Here is a 25,696-nt window from a genome sequence, read left to right on the forward strand (position 1 = left end):
GCAAGGTGCTGGAGGCTCTGCAAGCACTTGCCAAGAGGGGGTGGGGGAAGAGGAAAGTGTGTCAGGCAATACTGCAGTCCCAGCCTCTTCTTGCATTCAGCCCCGCTGCTGCTGCTGCTGCAACTTGAGGTTTGCTGCCGGCCAACTTCTGCTGCTGGCTCCGAGCACTGCACAGAGGCAGCGGGACCCTTCCTTTATTCCTCCTCCTTATTAGATTTGATTTTTTCCCTGCCTGAAGCCCCCATGAGATCCCCAGAAGGTCTCGGGCAGCAAAGGGCTAGCACATCTCAATGGGATGATGTCCGCTCTTGACCGGCGGAGCGCGAGGTGGAATACTGCTGGGAATGAAGCGCACGCTCGACATTTGCTGCATCTGCCGGCGAGTCAGGGTTCAGTGGCTGCCTCCCCTTCAACCAGCTGTTCCCTTTAATCACCGCGCTTCCAACTTTCCCTTTGCAATGCCTGATGGCCAGCCGAGCCGGCAGAACTAGCACGGGATTTGTAGGACCCTATACCCTTCGTTTTCCTATTTCTACCCGGGACTGGCGGGTCACACATTAAACAGCCATGTAAAGACATTTCTTCCTAAAGGATTGCCTCATTTCTGAGTCCTCCCGAACTGGAGTGCCCAGGACGATTCTTTTTCTGTTTCCCTGAGGAGCAGTGTGTATGCTGCAGCTCCGCTTGGCTGGGGGAGGCAGCCTGAAAGTGAGCCTGAGCTGGCCGGAGAGTGATTCCAGTGCAGGCAGGGAGCGAGAAAGGAGCGGCTGGTGCAATTAACTGAATGATTTGATAGATAACAGCAGACATGCTTTGTGGACTGAAAAAGGATTTGCAGTCAGACTTTGGTGAGTGAGCCTGTCTGTATTCCCCCCTCCTCCAGTAGTTTACTTTTGGGGTTTTTTATTTCCTTTAACCACTATCATTAACTATTTCATGTGCTGCTCTGAAGGGGGCTTTAGAAATCCAAACTGTGACTTAATTGCTTTGATTTGTGAAATATATCTCTGCTTCTTCAGAAAGAATTTCTCCCTGTGACCACTGGAGAGTCCCCTTCAGGGTGCTTCCCTCCTTCCCCTTCTCCAGCTGGAAGATTGGCTGACATAGGGGCTATTCTTAAGGCACCCCAGATATTAGGGAGCTTTTACAGCTGCTTTGCTTTTTTTTAAAAGAACCCCCATAAAACCTAAATGTAGTTCTTTAATTTTCAAGATCAGTGTGTAAATAAATGGGCTGGGCATTCAGCAGTGGTGAATAGAGGACTGGGGTGGGGGGGAAATGTGGGTAAAGGATTCTGCTGAACATGGATTGCTGCCATCACCCCTACCTCCGCTGTAATCTGCTACTACCTTGCCTAATAAATATTTCAGCTCCTGCTAGAAATCTGCCATTTCAGTGAGCTGCAAACTCCTGTTTTAGAAACCTGGGATGAGCAATTCACTATTACCGTGGAGTATGAAGAATTCTATTTCACTTCTGCAGAAGAGTGGGTGTGTAGATGTGTGTAGAAGGGCACCTTTACAAAGGGCACAGTTACCAAATCCAGACCCCCGTCTTTCCAGGTTGGACAGGCTCTGGTATTTCAAACTGGGCGCAATATTCAGGTACTTTGTTGCATGCTGTAGCTCTGCTTGTTGCAGCTAAATGTGCTTCATGGAGCTTGCTCTTCTGCTCTGATGCAAGCATTTCCCTTCTGAAGGCAAAGACATGGGAGTTGGAATTGCAGAGGTAATTTATGGTTTCTGAATCATTTTACGTTGCCTGAAGTGAGGTAGTGGGACTGACTTTGTCCTCTCCTTGGCCTCAAGATGCCCTAAAGCGTGAACTTAACTTTAGAAAATTGTATTTCCTCCCTAAATCTGAGGGGTAAAATAAACTTAGCCTGACTGTGTTGCCTGAGTGCATGAATGGTGATTAGATTCAACGTCCACTTACTATAGCAGCACAGCAAGGAGTGGTTTGTAAGGCTGGGGCTTATTTTAGGCTGGCTGAGACATGGCGATGAGTTCTGGTAGGCACAGGGAGTCTGGGTGCGTGATTTAACAGGGCAGGAATGCAGCCGCCCCATGAAAAGATCAAAAGACAACTTGGCAGGAGCTCCCATTGCTCTTGGGGCTGAGCCATAAGCTGGGGCCCTACCTCAGAGGTGGTTGGCATGGACTGTGCTGGAGGAGTCTTTTGGATGCTACCAGCCACGGGGGAGATCATTCAATACAGTTTCTCTAACATGTCATCTGGTGCTTCACACATGCAGTTCTCGGTGATCGCTGTGTTGCTGCAAATGGTGATGTTGTCAGGGTGCTGAGTGTTTGAATGACAAATATTTCTGCTCTCAGCCTCAAACTTTTCTTGGAGAACCTTCGGTCAATATTGTGCATGGCTCTGTCACATACAAGGGAATGGCGCTGTCACTGAGCTGGTAAGGAAACCTTCACCCTGGTATCAGGCCCTTACAGCTTGTGCTGGTGGTGGTCCTCAGGACCAAGGCCGTACTTTCATCACATGGTTGGTACTGTTTTCCTCAGTATCCTACAGATAAGACTATCCTTTGTACCAGCCACAAAGCAAAGACGGGGGCAGGGGTGGGCAACTGCCATCCCTTTTCTTCTTAGTTATTTTAGTGCACAGATAATGCTTTGAGGGGGGCTGATTATAGTGCATTGGGTTTGGCTTTGCTGACATGTAAGGGAGCTCTCTTTTGGTCACTCAGCTGGGTTCTTAATGTGTTTTTTCTCCTGATAACCTGGCTTTTTCATGAGACTCATCTCATCTGGAAACCACTCAAGATGGAAGCAATAAAGCGAATTGCTATCACATCACCCATTTTAGCATTTTAAGTGTGATAGGAGAAACAGAAACCACATGGACTGTTTCAAAGAGGATTCAAATGTTTCAGAAGTGTACCACCATTAGGGTTTTGGTGATTTCTTTCCTCTCCTCCAGCCAGTCTTAAAAGTTTTTCCGATGGGCCATTTTAATAATACTAAGCTTTTATTCTGTCATTCAGAATGGAAGGGCCAGAAAACACAAACTATCTGTGATGTTTTATGGAAGGTGAGGGAAGCATTTGTTTTCTGGTTAGAGTAAGCTTATGCATGGCTCTCCTGATACCTGCATGATAGCATGTTTCCAAAAGAGACCTTCTATCTTGCAATAAGAAGACTTCCCTGAAGTGCTTTATGGCCTTTCTGAAGTCCAGGAAGATTCTCTGTATTTTGCTGTAGCAAACCTCATGTTCAGTTAGTCCTTACTGCAGGATCACTGCAGGCGCAGGCAGAACGACAGAGCACATGGGATCTCCTTCATGCTGCTCCAGGTGACCAGCTGGGTCTCATCACATACCAGCCTGAGTTAAATGGTTGACTGACTACAGCAGAGACAACTTCAGAAGACCCTTTGTATTTTAGATACATGCATTTAGGTGACTTCATTATCTTTTTTTTTTTTTTTAACATACAGTTTGTATAGAAGGCGAAAGAAAACTAAAGGTAGATGAGGATGTTCAGTGCTTTTCTGTTCAGATTTGTTGTTTTTTTTCTAGCAAAGCTGCACCCTTTATTTGCAGGGTGGGAATGGCCAGGAAAAGAGACTTATTAATAGATCTTTGCCCCTTCCTGCTTGTTGGTTTTCAGGGGATCAGCTTCCCTGTTTTGTCCTGTTCTCTGCTATAGCCCCAGACCTTCCCCACTTGTCAAATAGACAGGAGGAGAAGCAGAGAAAAAAATGTCTGAAAGGGATGGAAAACTAATGCAAGGAGCTAGAATTAGACAGGAGGAAATCTTCATAGATAAATCTCCTAGCAAGAAAGATTTTATCTTTCTTATTGAAGAATTTATCACAATAGTGCTATTTAATGTAACTCTAGCTCATCAAGCTGCTTGCATCACTTGTCAGCTTTGCCTCAGATGCAGCAAAATGAAAGATTAAAAGAAAAAGAAACTGGGGTGTGCATATCAAGACAAACATCCCTGGGTCTGGAGCTGAATCACAGTGATCTTAATTTCCTTAAGACGAAACTGGGCAGAGAGAGTTTGTCTGGGCCTGAGCTAGCATTGGCAATGGTTTTGTTATCGTCTGTCCACCTTGCATTTGAATATATCTATGCAGGAAACACCCCATCAGCTCAAGTTCATTCACTAGACTTAAGTATTAAGGAAAGGCTTTCTGCATCTGCATTTTTGATGCTATTGCTTCCTGTCCTAACACAGATGATAGATTACTCCTTCCCTCTGTGCATCGCTCTTCTGGATGTCTGAAGACAGCAATAACACTTTCTTTATCTTCTATCTAGCACAGACAGCTCATTTCTCTCCCCAGTCTCAGAAGTTGTGGTCTTCTAGATGTCTGACCAAGCTGCACTGATTCAATCTGAATAAACTCCAGTTAGACCACATCTTGCTTGATCTGTGGTACCCAGACCTCACTGCATTCAAGCTGAGGCTTTTATTAGTGCTGTGTAAAATAAAAGGATAATTTCACAGCTCTTGCAGACTATAACAACCTTTATATGTCAAAGGATGTTAGTTTTTCTTGCAGATGACATGACATTGTGGAATTACATTTGGTTTGCAGTCCATGGTATCTGAAGAGTACTCCTTCAGCTGTCAGATAGTTTTTTTGTTTTTTTTTTTCCCCATCCTTTTTTCATTTGATTGCTCCTGCCCAGGTCTGGTAGCTCGTAATGCACCTCTGCTGAATTTTATATTTGGTTTTACAACATGTCTGAATCATTCTGGATTCAAAATTTACTTCCCAGCCTGTTTCCAGCCCCTCATAGGTGGTGGCTGTCATTAAACTTAAGAACAATCTCTCTGCAAGCATCCGGGTCATTTGATGAAAACCTGGAGTCTTACCAGACTGGGGATGGGCCCGCACAGCACTTGGATTAATACATCCGTCCCTTCTGATTGTGAACAACTGATGAGTTTTCTCAGTGTGTGGTTTTCCAATCAGTTTTGCAAACACTTCATAATCATCTATCTCCTGCTTCCCAAACATACTTATAAAAATAGCGTGTGAAAGGGTGGCAGAAGCGTTTCTAAAATTGAGATATAACAACTTGCATTTTCTGTCTATCCACAAATGTTGCTCTGTCGTAGAAATTGAGTGGGCATGACTTATTTGTGGGAAATCCAGGTTTGCTTTCAGTCATCCTCGTCTTCTTTTAGCAGCTCACGCACACAGATGGCCAGTTCCAGGAACTGAAAGAGAAGGTGATGGATTTGTCATTTTCTCACCTTCACTCTGTTTTGGTTTGTTTCAAATTGAATGTTGCATTTTGCTCTTCTGTAGTCTTGCGTATTCTTACCTATCCTTCATAAGATCTTAGGGATACCTGCTGATGGCTTCAGGACTTTGGCGGTCAGGTCTCACAAGTTTTGTTAACTATAGTAAGTATAAATGAGCTCATCTGCACAGTGGAAATGAGTTCTTCTCTTTTCTAAAGATGACCCATTCCACCAAAATTCCTTTTTATAGAAGAAAAAAAGACTAATTTCCTACAACTTTTCATGGCCTAAAATTACCTTTTAATTCAATTTTCTCCCGCTTGTATGGAGGGTACAGAGATTTTCCTCTTAAAAGGTTGTGCTCATGCACATCTCATTAGTGCATATTTGTTAGTGGGAGGCTGTTCTTTGATGCAAATCAGGTAGATTTAATAAGAATGTCAGTCTATAGTGTCAGATGAACAACTGCTTTTTAGGTCTTCTCTCCAGCACTAACTGTTGGAGTTCAGTTTCCAGCCCAGACATTAACCTCCCTGCCAACCTGCTTAAGAAACTCTCACTGCTGCTGGAAGAGGTGCACTCTGAGTGACCCATAGCGGGGGACTGAATTTCACGTGCTGTGTTAAGTCTTGCTTTTGGCTTTATGTCCGTGTTTGTTATTTTTTATAATGGTCTCTTTTGTTAATCTATATAAACCAAGGAGAACCTTTCTACCAAAATGTTTGCATATGTTAGGGCATGTAGGATTTAATATATTTTGAAAACGGACTGTTAAAATTGGTATTTGTACGTGGATGCCAAAGTTTATTGCTTGTGATATTATCTTCTTAACTCAAGGATATAAATGCTATGCAGTTTTACCCAGAAGGTCAGAAAAAGGTGTGTGCAACTTGCAGGGAGGGGTGCCTGTTCTTTTGTGTTTAGGCATATGTAGGTGTTGCAAACAAAAGAAACAATTAAAGCTAACAGGTAATAATAATCAGAAGGAGGTGTTGGCACAGAACTGGAGGAGAGAAAGTAGAGCAAAAATAAATATTTAGCAACCTTCATAAATTGACTATTAAATACTACCAGGCATAAGAATGTTTAAAGCTCTTTTCAGCTGTCAGTTCAGCTACTGCCTAATTTTTAGCATGTGAGTAATTCCATCAGGGTAGGCACGGTCTTAAGCCTTGATAGGACCCCCAGGTCATTGTATGGCTGTCTATTCAAGGTGGCAGAATGCTGTTTCAAGACAAGCGTGCTTACGTGGGAGTTAAGGAATTCTGGGCCGGTGACAGTCTGACTGCCAGGCTGCTTCTGACTTGAGGTTTTAAAATATTATTATTCTTCTGTTCATAACAAAAAATTACCAACCAAGCTTGATGTTCTCAGCTGCCAGATTTATTAATCTGTGCACTTACAAATCAGTCTGGCAACTCGAGACATGCAAAATCACAGGGGATAAAGAATTTCTCTCCTTCCATTCCCAACAATTGCAATCCCCGAGTTTATTTCAATGAAAGTATTTTTTCTTTTTGCCTTTGACCATGTGTTTTTGTTCAAGGATCTGATAATTACACGCTTGGAGATGATGCCTTTTCAAAAGCATCTTTCCCAGCAATTTTCAACTGGAGATGTGGATAAAAATATCTCACCAGTTTTTTCTCAGAAGTGTTTTCACTAATGTGCTATTATGAGCTCTGCCTTCATTCAATTCATCCTGGAAGTATTTGCTTCACAGGGAAACTCGTTTCCTAGATGCTGTAGATGCCAGCATAGTTGGCAGATGCAGGTGGGGAGGAGGGAAAAAGAAAAGGCCCAGAAATGAAAATTGCTGTGAAATAAATTGGTCCCAACACCTGGAAACCATGAAAGGATGGAATATCATACTCTCCTGTTAAATCATTGTTAAACTGCTTTGCATGTCAGTCCCAAAATGGCCTTGTAAATTATTTAGTATAGCTGAGATATGAAGAGATGATCTCACTTAATCATGCCTTACAGCTGATCTGTTTCTTACTGTGCAGGTTCATGAAATCATGTTAGAGAGGTGGAAGGAGTTGTGGTTTTCTTCCCAGCAGGACTCTGGCTTCCAATCTCAATGTATAATTAACACTTGCATGGTATATCTTAACGAAGCTGTAAGTTAGGAGCTGGCTCAGGTTTGGGGAGAGCAGTGTTGGTGAGAAGGGATGTGGAGCAGTTACAAAGAGAATAAATATGCTTTTGTCCTGGGAGGCAGGAGCTTGTGCTGGTGATAGTAAGATCTGGCCCCCTGCTGCCCTGGCGTGTGGATGAAAATGGGATTTGCTGCATCCTTCTGCTTCATTGTATCCTCCTCTTTCCCAAAGGAGGGAGTTAAATCCCTGATGGTGTGTCTGCTGCTGTTTGGATGTTGTATGCCAAGTTATTTACAGCTATTAAGCTAACTGACTTGCTCGATGTCTCAAATGACTCTTCCCTTCCAGTTTCTGCTCCATCCTTCGAGCCCTGTTGGTGTCCGGGGAGCCTGCAGGTCCAGCACACCCGTCCCCTGCCCTGCAGGAGCTCTCACCATAGTGCGGGTGGGACGGCACAGCTCCAGTTAGCTGCTTGCCCCAACCAAATAGCAGAGCTAAGTCACAGATCTGCTTCTCTGTCTTCGAGCAACCGTGTGCACGACCATGCAAATGATGGTCTGAGTCAAACCTCTAACCGGTCCGTACTGTTGCACCGCCAGCCTCAGTGGAGTTGGCCCAGCAATGAACCTGCTTCTCTGTGAGGTCTCAATGGAGTTTGCCTCCTTTTCTGCTGTCAGCACAATAGCTGATCATATACGTTCCTTACTACAGTAAGCCTGAAATGTGGGGGACGTGGCCTGCTCCTGCCCCAGTGATTTATAGAGGGTAATTTCTTTGTGGAATGCAGTACCGTTTGGGTAGGGTTAAACTCTTGGCATAAGATGAATGCACATGTTTTGCTAAAGGTTCTTTTTTTCTTTTCAATAATGTAATGCATTTCCCATATAACCTACTGTGTAAACAGATCGTGTTCCTTCCTGCCTTGAAATGCTGTGCTCTGTTGCTCATGCTGCAAGACTGCCTGGAACCTGCAGCCCAGCAGCCCCTGGGCGCAGGGGGGGACGACACATGATGTCTCCAGGCAGATTCTCTGCAGCTTTATTCTCAGCTGACTCCTCTGCAGCATGCAGTGAAGCCATCCAGTGTGTGCGTATGTGAGGAAATCAGTGGGAAGATGCTCAGGTACATACAGATCTGGACCTGTTGGGGTGGTGGCGAATGTCACCCAGCTTCAGAGACAGTCCAGATAGCTGCTGTGATTTGTGAGGCTGAGCAAGAGGCACGAGACAACAGAGAAGTTTGTTATTAATAACAACAACTTAAAAAATGAATCACAGCAGCTCCCTTTCCCTGTTGTGTTTCAGTTACCCTCTATCTTCCTACTCAAGTGAGTTCCCCCCATCACTTAGAGGAGGAATAAGCATTCACCTTGCAGGAATTGGAAAATAAAACGTTTTGGAGGCTGCAGTGGAAGCAAGCGAGTGGAACTCCTCTGGCTTTCTCTCCTTTCTAAAAGTCCCTTTATCATTCTGCAGCCGACTCGATCAGTACCATGAGCTATAATAGGCAGTTAGCTCCTAGCAGATTTATGTGACACTGCATTTTATAAGCAAACAATCATGTGTGTTTAATCATTAAATGGATCTGCTGTATCGAACATTCACGGAGACGCTCTCTTCTCTCTTGCCTCCCTGTGTACACACTCAGCTCTCTTGCACCAGTATAGACCCATAGGCTCCATACTTGTGCAAAACTGGTGGAAATGTATCACTTGGCAGCTGCCTTTGGTTCTGGCAGGCAGTAGCAAGAGGTAAATACTTTGCAATATCTGCTCTTGCAGACATCCAGACTCCCATCTAGAGGTTAGCATGGTCAGAATGGGAGATGCCTCGTACAAGGGGATATTCCCCCTTAACCCTGAGCACCCTTGGTGTGGTGAAGGGCTGGGCAGGAACCTGCACAGCACCTTGCTGAGTCCATACATCCAGTGACTGCAGCATTCCCCAGACTTCTGGAGGTTTGGGAAGTAGTTTTAGTATTCATAGCCAATTTTAGGTATACCTGTGCATGCTGCTCTTCCACACATCTATTACACACTCCACAGAACCTGATGGTTTTAATTTTTATTAGCACAGTGCCTTGTTGAATCAAAATTAAGTGGGTATTTGGGAAGCATAATGTGAAGCATTACACTTAATGGTCTGTGATCCTGAGTGGAGAAGGTCTATCACATGAGTCTCCTCTCTTCCCAAGACTCTGTGATCTTTATCTACACCTGAATTTTCCCTGAGTTCATTGCTACTTCCTATCCTCTCTATGCTGTAAAACTCCTAGCTGCATCTTTTCAGGTGTGCGTTGCACCTTTTTGGCACATATGCCCTTATTCCACCCCTCCCTTCTTCAACAGGGGAACAAGTATTTGCTTAGAATGATGCAAAAATGACTTCTTCCCAGTCCTGGCCATGAGTCTGCCATAAGCCAGTCCCTCTGGCTCTTTGTGATGCTCAGGAGAGCTCAGGCTCTCACCAAGTTGCAAGTGCTGTTTTAACCAGTGTCCCTGTTGCTTCTGTGGCTGGCACCCTGCTTCTGGCTAATCCTTGGCTGGGATGATTTTTGGATTTTAAATATATGAAAAAGCAAAAAGGGAAAATTAACCCACAAGAATGGTGGGGCTTGAACTCTGCACAGAGCAGGGTTTCCATTGAAAATCCCAAGGCTGTTTGCTCACTGGTACTCATAAAGAGCAAGCATCTCGTGAGCCTTTCAGAGGGTGGCAGAGCGCAGCTTGCAGCAATGTGTTCTGATTTTCACCAGGAGTTTCCAAGCCTTTTGGGAATTCTTGTGCCGGTTGCGCATTAACCATGCAATGTGAAGCAACTGGAAACCAGCGACAATGATTTGCATGGAGGCAGCTACATGAAGCAACTGGAGTGGGGTCTTACCCATCTTTCATACTAAACACGTTTGCTTTCATCGCAGTAGTGCTGTGCTGACACCAGCCTCTTTGGAGGATGGGATGTCAACAGAGCATGCAGCGATGGGAAGGCTTGATGGGAAGCAAGAAGTGGGGCAAAACCAGGAGCAGTGCTTGTTGGAAGCAAGATTTAGCGGGCAATTCAGGCAAGTTTTTAAGAGCTGGTTTGGTGGGGTCAGACCGCACCAGTTCCAACATCAAATAACTTTGAGCTTTGAAACTTTCTTATTTCATCTTGTTGTCCTGCTAAATCTGATATTTCCTGGCTCTTTGATTCCTCTTCTTCTCCCTCCCTCCTTTCACTTTAAGCAAGGCTCTTGCTTAAACTTCCTTTAGTCTTTTAACTATAAGCTTATTCCATTTCTCACACAGCTCCTGTGAATCCTCCTGACACAGCCAAGAATAAAAGCAGCCCAGCCACGTACATGGGCCATTGCGTAATAGATGGTTTGTGTGTCAGTCTAAAATCTACATATGTTTAGATCAGTCATGAAGTGGGAACATCTGTATGTATTCATATAGAATGGCTTTTACCACATGAATGAATAATCCAGCTCCCACGATCTGGTATTTGCTTTTTTTGAAACATTTGCTACTTGGCTGAGCACTGAGGAGAGAATCACATTTATAGGAATTAAGTCTTAGTAAGGTTTAGTTGGAGCTTTGTGGGTAAGCTGGAAACAAGTCTAAATGGGGTGCCAGAAATCTTTCTTTTAAAATCGTTAATGTTGTCTGGAACTTCTTCCTTATTTCTTAACTCCCACTGGTTTTAGAGCATTTTGCATTAGAATGCAGTGCAAATCCAGGATAAAGCACCTGATTTGCAACCTACTGTGTTGAATGTCTTCTCATGCGATGCTATTTTCCAGCAGTACCAGCTATCTTTGCAGTCCTCTTGAAAGGGCTTCCCAAGCCTTGGGGGCTGCATTGTGAGTTGGGAGCTTCAGCTGGGGGATTGCCTCATTGCAGCATCCCCTTGAGGTGCCTGGTGCCTCCCTGCCCATGGGATGATGGAAAAAGCTGTTGGAAATATAGTCCCCCCCTTGCTTCAAAGCAAGCTGGGGACTTTCCGTATCTGCTCTCTGCTGGGTCAGTCTGGTTTATTCTCTCTGTGCAATCAATGAAGCCTCCAAGCCTTGTACATGCTTGAGTACGTGCCTGGCTGCAGGCTACAGTTAGCCAGAGTTGTCCTGGACTGCTCTGGTTTTCCGTAGCTCCTTTTGAAGCCCTAGCCTAGTTGAGATGATCAGATCAGTGCAGTAGCAAATGAGGTCATGGACAGCTCTGGTATCTGCTTCTCATAGTTTATTTGACTCTTTTATGCTGGTGCTGATGGCATCCTTTAGATTTTATATAAATCTGTTTCTTTGCTTCACCCCTTGATCCCTGGCTCATGCTTTTATTAAATGTTACTGTGTTGAAGTACACCTCTTCTGTTGCCTGATTTGCCTGGGGGGTTTTTTTTGTTTTTGTTCTGTTGGTTTTGTTTTCTTGTGGTTTGCACGCATTTTCTTGCTGCTGCTGGCATGGAGATTGATTCACACCACGCAGGAACCTGTATAAATCTCAGCCACCTCTTGAACCGGCACAGCAAATCTCCCAGATTTGATTCCACATTTCATTTTCTGGGCCTTTTTCCTGAGCAAGATCAGGCTTGTAATTGGGAGCAGAGAGAGGGTGCTAGCCTGGACAAGTGGTGGGGTGACCTTTCTTGCAGCAGCTCTGCTGGGGTCCCTTTGCCCACCATTTGATAAATCTTGCTGGTGCAGGTGTTGCCTATGCCAAAGTGATGTTGCTCAGCAAGGAAGCAGGATGTGATTCAATGTAAGAAGAGGGTTTTCCCCAACTCCTCATCTAAGGACTTATATTTTACAGAAGGTTTCCTTAAGATTGGTTTACCGCTCTTAGTTGCTCTCCACATTGCATGGTACAAGTTTAGCACAGATGCTAAGTTTTTATGTATGCTCTTGCATGTAATTTACTTGTGTAACATGGGGTCTCTTAGAAGTGCTATGGGAGTAAAACAGAAAAAAGGTATTATAACTGCAGTGAGTCCCTCTTCAAAAATGATTACCAGGCTGACCATTGGCATGGTGTCTTGTTGCCATCTCATCTTCCCCCTCTGCTGAATCCAGTGGGTTTTTCTCTGCCCTATCTACTGCCTGCCACAAGAGATTTGCTCTTGGCTATTTCCATGCTGAACGGGGATAAGCAACCTGAAACAGAACATTGAGGAGGTTAATTTGTCTCGTTTGGTGTAAAGAGAGGACATGCACATGTTCTAACATCCTTCCCAAATTCTGGCCCTCTAGCTCTCCATGGAAGAGTTATGTGTTCCCTTGCCATGCTCCTGCACCAGATCAGATTGCCTTCTCCTCTTCTCTTCAGTACAGTACCACCTTGGGCTGCGTAAACTCCTTCCCTCCCATGCAAGTTAACAACCTCTTGATTTGACAGTTCTTTTATAAGATCTTGGATGGTGAAAGTCAACAGGTACCGTTTTTAAAGCAGAGACAAACCATAGGGACCAAAAGGGAGTTTGTAAAAGGGAAAATAAGTCAAAGAATTTACTATCACTGCAGCAAATTGATCTCCATTTCAAAGGGTGAAAGTCCTGACTTCTGCCTATTCTGTTGTCCCCAGGCGGTTGATTTGTGCTGCATTGTCACACCCAGGCTATGCATGAGGGTGCTCAGTTCTTGGCACTCCCGTCTCGATATCTCCTCCCTGGACCTCTGTGAGTCCAAGCCCAAGACAGAAAAAACCCCAAACCTAAGACAAAATAGTTTGTAATATGGACATTGATAAGTCTTTTTTTGCTTTAACTATTGATATGTCAAAAATAAAAGCTTTTTCCTGCTTGGGTGTATCTTTTGACAAAGCTCCCTGATTGGAAGGCAGCTTAGTGCCAAACCCTGTGCGGAGAAAGCAGTTATGGTTGTTTTCATTAAAACAAAGCTCATTTTTGCTCATTTTTTACTAATTCCAGGGTTTTTCAGCAAGCAGGTAATAGTGGCTGCTGGGTTTAGGTGGCACCAGTGATCTGAGCACTAAAGTCTAATAAACTGACACTATTTAATTTCATTTGATTGAAAAGCCGCAATAGACCTGTCTTTTTTCATTTGATCTCATTCCACAGTCACTTAGCATGGCACTTGGTGCTTGAAAGAAGGGAAGCTCCAGGGTTTGGATTCTGCAGGCTGCGTTCCTTATCCACCTCCGTATTCAAGAAAAGGTTTGGAAGCTTATGTGAATTTAATAGAGGGAGTTGTATTCACTTGCCAGCTAGGATTTACTGCTGCCTGCTGCATGGATTGATAAAGAAGAGAAGCATTCTTCCCTGGGAGCGGTGTTAGACTTTATCGGTTGTTTCTCACCACATTCCATTTGCTCACTTGGATAATTTTCAGGAAAGATCAGTCTGAAAATCTATCTTGTTCCTCTTTAATTTTTACTCTTGAAAGGTAGTTTATTCATATAATGCAGTACATCAGCAATATTTCATCTTTCCAGCTTATTGTTGGACTCTCCCCAGTACAGTCTATGCTGCTTAATAAGAGAAATTGCCAGATTGACTGGAATATGTAACTTTAATAACATAATTTCAGGTGCTAGAATAATTGAGAAATAATAATCTCATTTAGTTGGTTTCTACACTATTCTTGTCCCTCATGCACAAAATTACCACATATAATGTGTATGTGTGTGCAAATGTGATCTGCAAGGGGGGTGAGAAGCTTCATAGTTACCCCTGCCACTGGGTTGTTCATGACTATAAAGTGATGAAGCTGTCTGAAAATGCCTGGGAAGGTGGGAGAGGTTGCAGGAAGGGAATTCTCTCTCCCTTTCTCTCTTTATCTTTGTTTTTTAACGTTATAAATTCAAATCTCGCTGGGGAGCACTGAAGAAAAGCACTGGAGAGGGCTCACTGAGGGAAAAGAGACCTTTTTGGTACGGACTTTTTTGCAGGATGCTTTGGAAGAGGTGAATAAAAGTGAAGATGTTGGGGAAAAGCTATTTGTGCCGAAGACACACCCTATGTTATGCTTCAAGAAACTTGTATTAGGCTTTACTTAATGCACAAAAGCATGTCCTCGCTAGAATGGGGAAAGAGTTGTCTCTGATGTTTTTAAATTAAAGAAAGAAATCACAGCCTGCTTCAGAAGAATAACATAAGCTCCTCTGTGAGCAGAAGAGCAAAAGAGCATATATCTTCAACAGTTTTGCATCCCATATCCCTTGTTCTCTTCCCTACCATGCAGAAGAAAATAAGCTGTGAAGTTGGTCTAGAGCTGGTTTGTACAGCAGCTCTTTGTTTTGCTGGGAGCAATAATTTGGGTCTTTTCTACTCAAAACACAATTTTAATGAAAGTTACAGGACTATAATCCTGTTTCAGGCTGCTCTCTCTCGCTCCAGGTTGATGTATATTGGCCACTGGGTTCCAGAGGTGCAAGAGGACAGTAGATGGGTGCACAGACAGCTTGGGAAGTTCATTTTCACAGAAAAACAAGCAAAAAAATGGAGCTGGGTTTTAATACAAAGTTCTGGTCACTTTTTCAACTAGTTTTTCTTCTATCTGTCAGTACAGCTGGAGTGGAAATGAACTGCTTCCGGGTCCTCTATTGCACACTCCCTCAGATGTGCTGATTAGATAAATAAAGTTACTCTGCACTGGCTTCCGAAGCAATAACGGGTGGCAGGCAAAGCACTGGAGAATGTTTCTAGTATACAAAAGACGTGGCTGTAATGACAGGTTGACTGCAGGTTCTTAAATTGTGTCTTTTTCATTTCTTCCCCTTTTATGTTTTGTTTTTTTATGGAACACCATGTATTTAAGGAAAGCATGAGGAGTACCAGATTTTGGCACTGCAAGCTGCGTCCAGCATTCATTCTTATCAGATGGGGCTTGGATCAGTCCTTGGGAGGTGTTTAATATCCTGTGAAAGTTGATGTGAGTTGAATCTTTTCAAAGCCTGGCTTCTCAGCAGAGCTGACTTAAATGGGCTTTGTGTGCAGAGACAGGAACAGAAAATAGATCACCTACTTGTTTACTAAATGCTGAAACTCTTTTCACTTCTCCATGAGAAGCAGGGGTCTTTTTCCGTCACTGTTATGTATCTGCTGAGGGCTTGCCGGGGTGGAGAAATGTGCTCTGATATCCCTTGGAAGCTGACCTGCTTGATAACAGGGGCATGTTCTGGCTCATATCTTGGTCTCATAAAGGCTACTGCTATGCAAATAACTATCTACATCATTTTGGTTGAAAATGATTGCTTAAAACAAATTGTTCCTTTAAAAGTAATTTTGGTTTCTTATTAAAAAGAAAAAAATAGAAGAACAAAGCATGGAGTTTTGTGTTGAACAATAGGCTATTGTATCTTTTATAGATCTGTTTCCTGTGAATAAAGCAGCAGGTGGTTATGAAATTACACATGCCTTAAAAGGGTTGGTAGATAAATGAATACAGGCTTTAGAAGAAAAGAAGGGGGGACATGAGGGCGTGGGGAGATGAATTCCGTTCTGTCTGTATCAGGGAGAGGAAATTAAGAAGTACTACTTCCTCTTGGAATAACCTCAAAGTTTGGACAAGTTCTCCCGGGCCAGGAGCAAAGACTGCACAAATGGATGGAGGAGGTGCCACAAAAGCCAGGTTGGACGCGGCTTGGAACAACCTGCTCTAGTGGAAGGTGTCTCTGCCCATGGCAGGGGGTTGGAACTGGGTGAGCTTTAAGGTCCTTTCCAACACAAACCCCTCTATGATTCTATGATTTGTTTTCAGTGTAACTCATGAATATGTGCTGTGAAGGTGTTTATTGCCAGTGAAGGGAAAAAATAGGATGCTTCTCTTCCAACATGCAGCCTCTATTATTTGTACCACGAATTTTTTGGTATGTGTATGTATGAAATTAGGCAGGGGCTGCTCCAAGAAGAACTTGGTCTGTTCCAGTCTAATCTCACTGGTTAAGGGGGGGGAAAAATTAAGGAATCTTCATGGTGCAAAGGAAGGGAGAAGCATTTCAAAGCACTGCTTGGGTCTGAGTGTCTGCCATGGGAGAGTTGCGTTGCAGGTGCCCTGTGTTGGGAGCACCTGTGATGGGGAGAAGATCTATGATGGGCACTGGGTTTTTCACTGGCATCCATCTCCTGGAGAATAAACAGCCCAGAAACACTGGGCCTTTTAAAGGCTGGGGGGCTTTTTTGGGATGAAATGAGCAAAACAGTGTCATGACAATGAAATTGTGCTGCGGAATCCTAAAGCAAAAAGTGACTTTTTTTTTTTTTCTTGTTTTTAAGCACTTCCCAGGAGCATGGGCTGTCTTGCCTAAGGATTTTGTGTATCTGTTGCTGTATGCTTGGGCTATTTTTATGTAGGGTAGGATCGTGCTCTAGCTCAGCTTTTTCAGTTTTCCAGGAAAAGCCAAGTCTGGAGATCACTGGCAGATGTTTTTCATGCCTTTGTTTGGGTTCTGTTTATTTATTTTCTTTAACTTTTCTTATAGATAGCTGGAGCGGTGCATTTCTGGAGATCGGGAAAGAATGGAACATCTATATTTGGCTTAATGAATTCCTGTGCAAGTTTTCCAAGGGCCTGAGGAGCTTTGGATTTAGTTGAGCAGAAGAAAATTCAAGCCATTTGTTGAGAAAGGTGCAAACAGTCTCTTGCCTGAAGCTGAGACATGGGAGGAGCTTTTGGGCCATGGTGGACTTCATAATTAAGTAGTTTCAGGAAATCATGCAATCTATAACACTATTCAAAATGGGCTTTTAGTTTTCCTGTCCTAGCCTCTTCAGATCTATTTGTCTCTTGTGTTAAAGGCTAAGTGCTTTGAAGATGGGAGCATGATGGGAGCTCATGCAGAGCTGACACAGTCGTCTCCAACCTGCTGCAGAGGTCCTAAAATAACCCAACTGTCCTTAGGGGGATGTGCTGGAGGTTTGGTAGTGTACAGCCTTGCAATCAAGCCCAAAACTGTTGCCGAATGCCAGCCTAGGGAGAGGTGGGAAGCATTATGTTACTTTCCTCTAATGATGGTAGAGCTCCTGGCCAGGCTGTAGCAGAGGCTGTGTGATTTAGGAGCTAAACACCAATTTGAGATTCAGAATGGGTGTGCATGAATATACGTCTTTTTTTCCTCCCTTCCTTCTAATAATATGATAACTTTTAAAAGAAGATTAAGGTGCCTAAAGATACAGCTAGATGGTTATATTCTGGTTTTGAAGTACGTGTCTGCATCTTCAGGCACTCAGATATCTTTAAAATCACAGGCCTTGGAGAATGGCTCCCAGACAGCTGCAGTTTGAATCATCTCTAGCTGCCTGACCCACTCTCATGTACCCTTGACTGCTCCTTACCTCACTACAGATAAATGCCCCCCTTGACTTAGAGAAATAATTCTCTCAAAACGGATCAAATCACACTTAGTTTTAGTCATTTGGGTTTCTGCTTCCAACCTCGTGCTTTTACTCTAGCAAAAACTACCGGCTTGCCTTAACGTGAACAGCTTTTGGTTCTTAAAGCTTTTAGTTCTTAAAGCTGTTTTAGTATTCATTTCTCTAAACAAGGAGTGCAATTACCCTATAGCAAAATAACTGTCTCCAACTGTCTTTTTTCCATTAAACAAATGGGAGGTTTTACCTCTTGGTCTTCCCATAAGATTAATGCACTTTCTCTGCGGGAACTGTCTTAAAGCGATCCAGGAATCTGAACAACTTGCAGACAGCAAGTCTAATTGTCACAGAATCTTATTTAGCCAATGCTGATTTTCATTAAAAGGTGATCTCTGTTAATAACATAGACTAATAACTCTTCTAAATGAAAACACCCTTCATTTTTCCCCCCACAGGCAGGGATAATGAACTCTTAAATCAGTGCTCTTTCTGAGGAAGCTTTTTTTTCCATTGTAACAGAGGTTGGTTTGGGACCTAACTCATTACGAGAGATCCTGGTGCCTGTGCTCACATCCCATTGGGAATTGAACTAAGAAAACTCATGGTGTTATTGAGATCGGTTTTGCTGCTGTTTGCTACAGAGAGAGAATTTGGCCCACTGGATCTGTGAATGTGGGAGGGCTGTTGGGGTGTCTCGGAAAGGCGGCAAGTCAACCTTGGAGAGGGTTCAACACATGGTTCAAACCATTCAGGAAGCCCAGGGATTACTAGTTTTGGGAAGCTGTGGATTTCCTAGGAGTTAAGATTAATTTCAGTGTATGCAGCTGGCCCCTGCAACTCAGCCAGCTGGCTGCTAGATAATGGGCAAACAAACATCTTGGTTAGAGAGACTCCTGTTTGTGCCCTCAATGAGGAGGCAACATCAGGAAGGTAGTTTCAACCTTACTATTAGGCCTAAGAGAATCCACAACAGGGGCAGCCATGAGAAATCTGGAAGCCAATTTCTGCTGATTGTGGAGCAACATGTCTTTCCTACCAGTGCTCCAGTTCTCAATCTTAAACCAAAAAAGCAACACAACCCAGCCCAAGGCAAAAGCTGCTATCAAGGACAGACCCTAGGGCATGTAAGGCAGAGAGTATGTTGCACAGATCTGTTTCTCCCCGTGCTCCCTGTTAACTGCCTTTATTCACTTCCTTTTTGGATTGCAATTATTGTTCCTTCTCCTTTCTTGTCTTCAGGGACAACATAAAATATGACAGTGCCCTGGCTGGAGGTGCCATGGACTAGAGACACTGCTGAGAGCTGCCACTGATGGTCTGGCAGTGGGGCAGGATATTGGAGTTTGCCCTGAACTTCCCTTCTTCCTGCCCGTGGTACTTCTGCTGAAGCAGGGAGATATTTTTCCTGCTCCTTCAGCTATCCAGTTTGTTTCTGAGGGAATGAGGTGGGATTCCCTCTTCTCTTTTGTCACTGGGTGAGATGTATACTACTATAAGACACTGGGAGGAGAGTTCAGGGCCATGTGTGTAGGGGTAGGGACTTGGGAGCTCTTCTCTCACTGGTGTTAATAAGACTTTGAAACGGCAAGAACTATTGTCAAAGAACTTAAAGGAAGTTTTTTATATTGTCACAGCTTCCCATGGGATCAATATATAGAAGGTGTCGCGCTGTCATTTTTATTGAAGGTCTTGTGAACTTCATGAGCTTTTCTGAAAGATTTAGGAAAGCTTGAAAAATACACCTCTAATGGCTGCAGCACTGATTGCTTGCGAAAAGAACCCATGCAGGCTTTTAAAAAGTGTTATTTCCCCAATTTTAGGATGTAGAGAGATTCATGAATTTTCAGTGCTAGTGCTGGTGCTGCGATTGGGGCTGACTGAGCAATCAGGCTCGTTACCAGCCTCGCCTCTGAATCGATGCTGTGCTAGGCAGGAGAACCAAGAGCATAAAGAGAAGGAATTTCTCATTATAAAAAACAAAGTCTCTTCCTTCCCCTTCCAAAAGAAAAAAAGCTCAGAAAAAGTGACTCCATTAACAGCAGCTTGAGTGGCAGAGCAGGAAATCAGCTGAAAATGAACAAAGAGCCACGCGGCAGGGATGCTAATGCAAGCAAATGCCAATTCACACTTCGGCAGGCGGTGTGTGGCAGCTTCCTTTCCTGTTCAAACATTTTAGCCAGATAATGAGTGAAAAAACCAAACATTTTTCACATAATCAACTGAGTTTGGAAGGGAGAAGTAATAGAGGAAGGGGAGCTGTGGTGCTAATTATGTGCCGGCTGATACGGCTGTCAACGAAGCAGTGTGGGACTGTGCTGGGGAGGGGGGGAGTACATTGCTAATTGCCAGCAGCTCTTGGCCACTTGGCTGGTGGTGGGAGCTGCTGTTAGTGCATCGGCAACCTGGTTGCTTGCTTAAATGGAAGCCAAAGCACGCTTGCCAGCAGCTATTGGGGTAGGGAATGTAACTGTTAGCAAACTGGGGTTACATATCAATGTATTGATTGGGGTTGTGATGGGGAAATGAAGCGCAGGAGGGTGCTGGTGGCTGTCTGGTCCAGGGCGTTGTGTTTATGTGAAGCAGATGGTTGACTGCTTTACTTTGCCAGCAGATTATGGAGTTGGCTTTGAACCATCTTGTGTGGTTTCCCGGGAATGCAGGGATCCCGTCTGCAGCGTCAGCAGCTTGTTGCTGCCTTGAGCATGTTACCTGGGGTCAGCGCTGGCAGCAATGCTCTCACACAGAGCACGCTGGGGTGGTCCTCACCATCTGCAGTGTCCTGTGTGACCAAAGGCACACTGATGCTCCAGTGGCATTGAGAGGCTCCAGCCCCGGATGTCTCAGAGTATTTTTCAGATGTCTTTTGCAGACTTGCCTGCAGAGCTGATAAAGCAACCTCTCACTGGGTATTTTGAGATGCTGTTTTGTGGTTCGTCTTCCCATGTGCTGCTGCATTTAGGAAAGAAATAAAGGGAGGTTGTAGCTGCTGGGCTGAGTGGTGTGAGCAGAGAGTAGCTGGATTGGCGTTGTCCTGCTGCTCCCCTGGGAAATGACACCTTGTTTGTACTCCCAAACCATCCGTATTTTATGACTGCAGTTCTGCAAGGCATGGGTTGACAGAGGGAGGGTAAGGCAGGATAGTAGGAAAAAGCTTCCGGAGAGAGAAATTAAGATGCCAACAGTGGCAGAGATTGAAAGCTCTGAATCTTTATCCCTATCAAACAGCTACTGAAGAAGAGATGAGATGGAGTTTTGCCTTTTTTTTTTTCTTAATTTATTTATTTAATATTTTTATAAAAATGGATGCTGGAGCTGAACTGTCCCAACTACATGAAACTTCTTTCCAGAGTCATTAAGCTCAGATTCACCTTAACGCTGGTCTCCCCATCACCCAAAGAACCATTGCTATTAAAGATGCAAATTTAGTTTTCAAGCCTTCTGCTGTTAGCATTGATGCCAGGCTGTACCAGCACCCATCTGAAACCAATGGCTCGCCTTGGTGCTTGTGATTCTCTAGCCAAGGGCTGCTGCTTTCACTGTCAGCATTGAGTAGTGCTGCAAGATCTCAATGGTGAGGACAGTGCTGTTTTTCCCTACCTGCTCTGAAAGACAGAGCTTCACTCCCCTGTTTCACAGAGGTCCTGCATGCTTAGGTATCAAGGTTCAATATGTTTTGGCTGCAATGGCTTGGCATAGCTTGGTGGCAGTATAGTGCCAAGTGCTAGCTCTTGCTTCGGTTCAGTGGTGATAGAAAAGCTTTCAAAGTGATGTAGGAGTCCAGAGTTTGGATATCTACATTGGTCCTGTATGGGCTGCAAAAGTAAATGGTGTTTATTTTTCAGCTGAAAGTTTTTATGCTTGGAAGTGCAGACGTGATTCAGTCAAAGCTTTTCACTGAGCTTTGTCAACTTGTGAAGTTACTTCAGCTGGGGCAGCAAGAATTAAAGCTAAATTATTTTTGCTTTTTTGGAAATTACTTTAAGGTAGAACCTTACCTCATTTTACTTTAAAAAGAAAAAATGCTCTATTGAGCAAAATTTCCTTCCAAGTGCTTAAGTGTAACCCACAATGATTGAACTTATACCACCGCTGCATGGGCAAAGTAGGCTGCCAGCAAACTGAGCATTGGTTTTGATTTCTCCGTACAGACCACTGTCTGGAAATGGGGCTGAGCAAAGTAGTTCCCTTTGTAGGCAGCGAGGCAAAAACTTCTGTGTAACTTATATTTAAGTTACTTATGGCTGCAGACAGGAGTAAGTGGATAAAGTTTTCAGTAACCCATATTTATACTATGATGGACAACTTTTAAATCGTCACAGCTATTGAAGAACTGGGAAGGGCAATCCAGGAATGTGGTCCCTGAGAATGGGAGCTATTTGATGCTACATGGTTACTGGAAATTATGGATTGGCAAAGCACCAGCTTTTTAGGAAATACCATGAAAATAGACATTTTAGATGGATGGCAGTGAAATCTGTAGAAGAACATTCCCTTCTCTACAAATAACCTCTGTGCCATATAGGAGTCTTCCAATAGGAGAATACAAAGGTATTTAAATACTTAACATTTAAATTTCAACTGATGCTGGATGACGCATTTACAGTGTATAATACTATTTTCTCTTTCCTCTGACTTTTTTTGGTGTAAAACCACTTAACAGAAGGTGTTCTCTATATTGTACAGAGGCTGAAACAGCAGCAGGAAAATGTGACTTTGAAATAATGGGATCTATAAGAACAAGCAATTTCGTTCAAGTATAGTGATTTAGTGCCCTGTTAGTGTCCTGATGTATAACTCCATTTCCAAAGACTGTGAGTTTTCTCACAAGCATAATGACAGGCTTAAAACTTGTGAGAGTAATGCCACAGCTTTCTCTATCCTCAGCTGTTCCACATAGTTGCAGGAGTAAGGAAATTTTGTTCTCTCTGAACAGATTAGCTCCAAGAGAAATAAATCAGATAATGTTACTGCCTTCTTGTTTCTTTCCCTCCCTCTCTAAGAAGCAAGATAGCCCACACGGCACAGTGCAAAGCTGGGGCTGGTAATGTTTCTTCTTGCCTACACTCTGCCATATGGAGGTGATCCCGTTTCTGGTGTCACCAGGACAACTTTTTAAAGCACTCTGGTTCTGTTGTTTGTTGCTTTTGGTACTAATTTCAGCTTCTGTGTTTGCTCTGCTCACAGACGATGGCCCTTACTCGAAGGGCAGCAAGGACTCTGGTGGGATGGACACAGCCCTGGTCTCCAGGAGGCAAAGCATCCCAGGTAAAGAAGGGATCAGCTTCTGCTCCAAAACACTGAGGCATCCTTTACGCTTTACCTTGCTACTCCTAAAATGGGTACAACCTCCCAAAACACTCATTTTGGTGCATCTGTCAGCAAGGCTTTTTCCAGAGGGCAGAAATGGATGGTAGTAACCAATCAACGGTCTCAGTGAGTGGTGTGTTACTGGTACAATTACAGTCTGGTGTGGAGCTGTTGGTGGTGGTTATGGGGAGCCAGACACATATATCTACGTAGCTGACACCACAAAGAGGAAAACAGCAGCAAAGGAGACAGGGAAGAAGTGTTGCCACATCTGAGCTCGCCAGGCAGGAAGGGAGACTGGCACTGCTTGGCAAGCTTCATATTTCCCATGTGTGACTAAGTTTGTTTTGATATCTAGTCAGTCACAGCAGACTTCTGTGTGAGATAAACCTTCCTGTGCAGAAACACCCCAGGGGGCTGAAGAGGAAGTGGAGAAATGGTGGTACATTTGCCTCTGTTGGTGCTGGGCTTTATCTGCCAGTGGCACGCCAGCAGGTTTGGATGGGCTGTTCTGGACAGCTCATCTCCTTCCCAAGAAAGCCCGTGGCTTCATTTTGACTTCTGACTGTTAATCACCCAGTCACAGGTTTGGTTTAATGTGTTGTAAGAGATGGGGAGGAAACAGGGCAATTTGCTATTGCTTCATTATCCAGCAATTTTTCTAGGGGATATTCTGCATCTTCTGGGACTTCTGCAACATGTTGCCACTGTCCCACAGCCCTGATGGAGAGAGGCTGACTACCTCCTCACAAGAGCCAGTATATCCAACAACCCCAGTATCTCTATGGGGAGGGCAAAATTCAGGTGTGCTCTTTCTGTCCTGGGATGCTTTGAGAGCAAAATCCAAGCATATATTCTAGTAGAAGAAATCCAAGACTGTTTGCATATAGCACTTAAAGACTATGTCGTGAAGGACCAGATCCTGCTTAACCAGGTCACTTTTACATCCGTGTGTGTCTGTGATAGTGACAGTAGATTTATAGAGACATTGGTCAAAATCCCTTATTACTTACCTTAATAGATGGATCTCAGGGTCTTGCCTTTTTTCAAAGCAGTGATTTCTCCTTGAACCCATAACAATGGATAATTGCACTCTGGGAGCTCTCATTTTGAACACTTATCAAGGCTCAAAATTAAACGCCATTGAAGAGCTAATAATCTCCCCTTGTGGCACCATCTGTGTTGATCAGTCATGTCTGTAGTTGAGAGGAAATTTGCAGGATAGAGCCGGATGGTGTTCCTTCCAGCACAGCAGGAAGCCTCCACAAAGTTTCTGGCAGCCCCTGGGATCCCGGGTTGGTGAATTGAAAACTAAGTTACTGTAGTTGGCAGTAGTTGCAGTTGGGATCAAAACCAAGTTTAAAGAGCAAAAGCATTATGGACCTGATGTTTTACAACGAGCTGCCAGGGCCATGTTAAATGGGTGCCCAGCAGAGCCTAAATGCTTTCCAGGCTGGCGCTGGATTGCAAAGAGGTTCCCCACTCGCATTAATCAAGTGCACAAATTATCCTTGGAAGTGTTTTGCAAAACAGGTAGTGCATGACAGGACGTGAAGTGAGGTGTCATGGTGGCATTAGACACGGAGCAAAGTGCTAGTGATGAGGCACCACAGTGCCAAATGGCACTTTCTCCCAGTGAAAGAGGATGGAGGGGGGAAGCCCTGCACCAGGATGGATCTTCTGCATTAATATGCTATTTAAGAGGCCCTGCCTTGCTCTGGAAATCATAGTGTGCAAGAGGTTTCAAATGTTCCCTCTCTAAATAAAGCACCTCATTTAAGCCTGGTGGGGTTTGCTGTGCAAACAAACTCCTGGTCCGTTTGCAGCATGGGTTTTAGTCCACAGCTGTGGGTCTGCTGTTTGCCATGTGCTGCTGATGCCCATCACCACCTTCTCCTGAACTTCCTTGGGGGCGGCCCCGAGGGAGACTGTTTTCTCCTGTAAAATTGTGGGAGATTTCAACAACAGAGAGAGTGGAGGTGGATGGATCATGTCGTATTCTGCAAACAGATGAATTCTGCAAAAGGTTCTTAGAGGGGGCTCTGGCAAGGCATGAAAGTCATCTGATTTGCCCCAGGGTTAGTTCTCCTTTGAGCAAAGAGTGTGGGTGCTGTCATGTGGATTAATGCAGAGCTGCCTTTTGCCAAGCCTGTAGAGCTCTTCATCTTTCCTTGGGCTAATGCTGGCTCTCTTGCTAGCTTACTCCCCTCCTCCAGAAGTTGGAATAGTTTAGGGACCCTGTTTTCGTAAACCCAGACATGAGCTGTAATGGGATCAAAGCTGGCATCATGTTGGGCTTATATACAGGTGCTGGACAAACAACAGTGTCATCTTGGGCGGAAGGAAGGTAAAATATATGCTGCCTGCATCAAAAAGGGAAGCAGTACCGCTGCAACAGGTGTTGGGTGGGCATTTCCTAATCCTGACCCTGCCATACCTATCCTGGCTGGCAGTGCGTGTGGAACCAGTTATGTTGTAGAAATGATTGTGTCTTCAATTCCAGCCTTAGAGAAGGGAGTATGGGGGAAGTTTGACTTAGATCAGGTGCAAATGAGCAGGGAAACTGCTGCAAATGAGTGAAGGTCATGCCTCCCCTCCTTCCCCTGCTGGTGGCAGGATCCCGCCTCTCTCCACATTACCTTCTTTGCCTCCCAACTGTATTGATGTCTTGTGGTATTTTTTTAAATCACAATGTTTTAAGACCCACCCTGTTCTGTTCATCGAGGCAGCTACTGCAGGTCCACAGCATCCTCCT

At 44.1% G+C, this 25,696-nt stretch overlaps 1 protein-coding gene across 5 annotated transcripts in view; it reads left to right on the forward strand.

The window, feature by feature from the left end:
* GRIP2 (glutamate receptor interacting protein 2) overlaps positions 1-25,696 on the forward strand; it is a 243,182-nt gene that overhangs the window by 162,961 nt on the left and 54,525 nt on the right. For 3 of the 5 annotated variants that reach the window (XM_030501553.1, XM_030501556.1, XM_030501557.1), the window contains exon 2: positions 22,819-22,899. In XM_030501553.1, coding sequence (XP_030357413.1) covers positions 22,819-22,899 — 81 coding nt within the window. Of the gene's footprint in view, positions 1-233; positions 849-22,818; positions 22,900-25,696 lie in introns of those variants that run through there. The other 2 variants (XM_030501554.1, XM_030501555.1) reach the window with 2 other exon arrangements.

This window comes from Strigops habroptila, chromosome 11 (genome assembly GCF_004027225.2).
Source record: "Strigops habroptila isolate Jane chromosome 11, bStrHab1.2.pri, whole genome shotgun sequence".
Taxonomy (NCBI): domain Eukaryota; kingdom Metazoa; phylum Chordata; class Aves; order Psittaciformes; family Psittacidae; genus Strigops; species Strigops habroptila.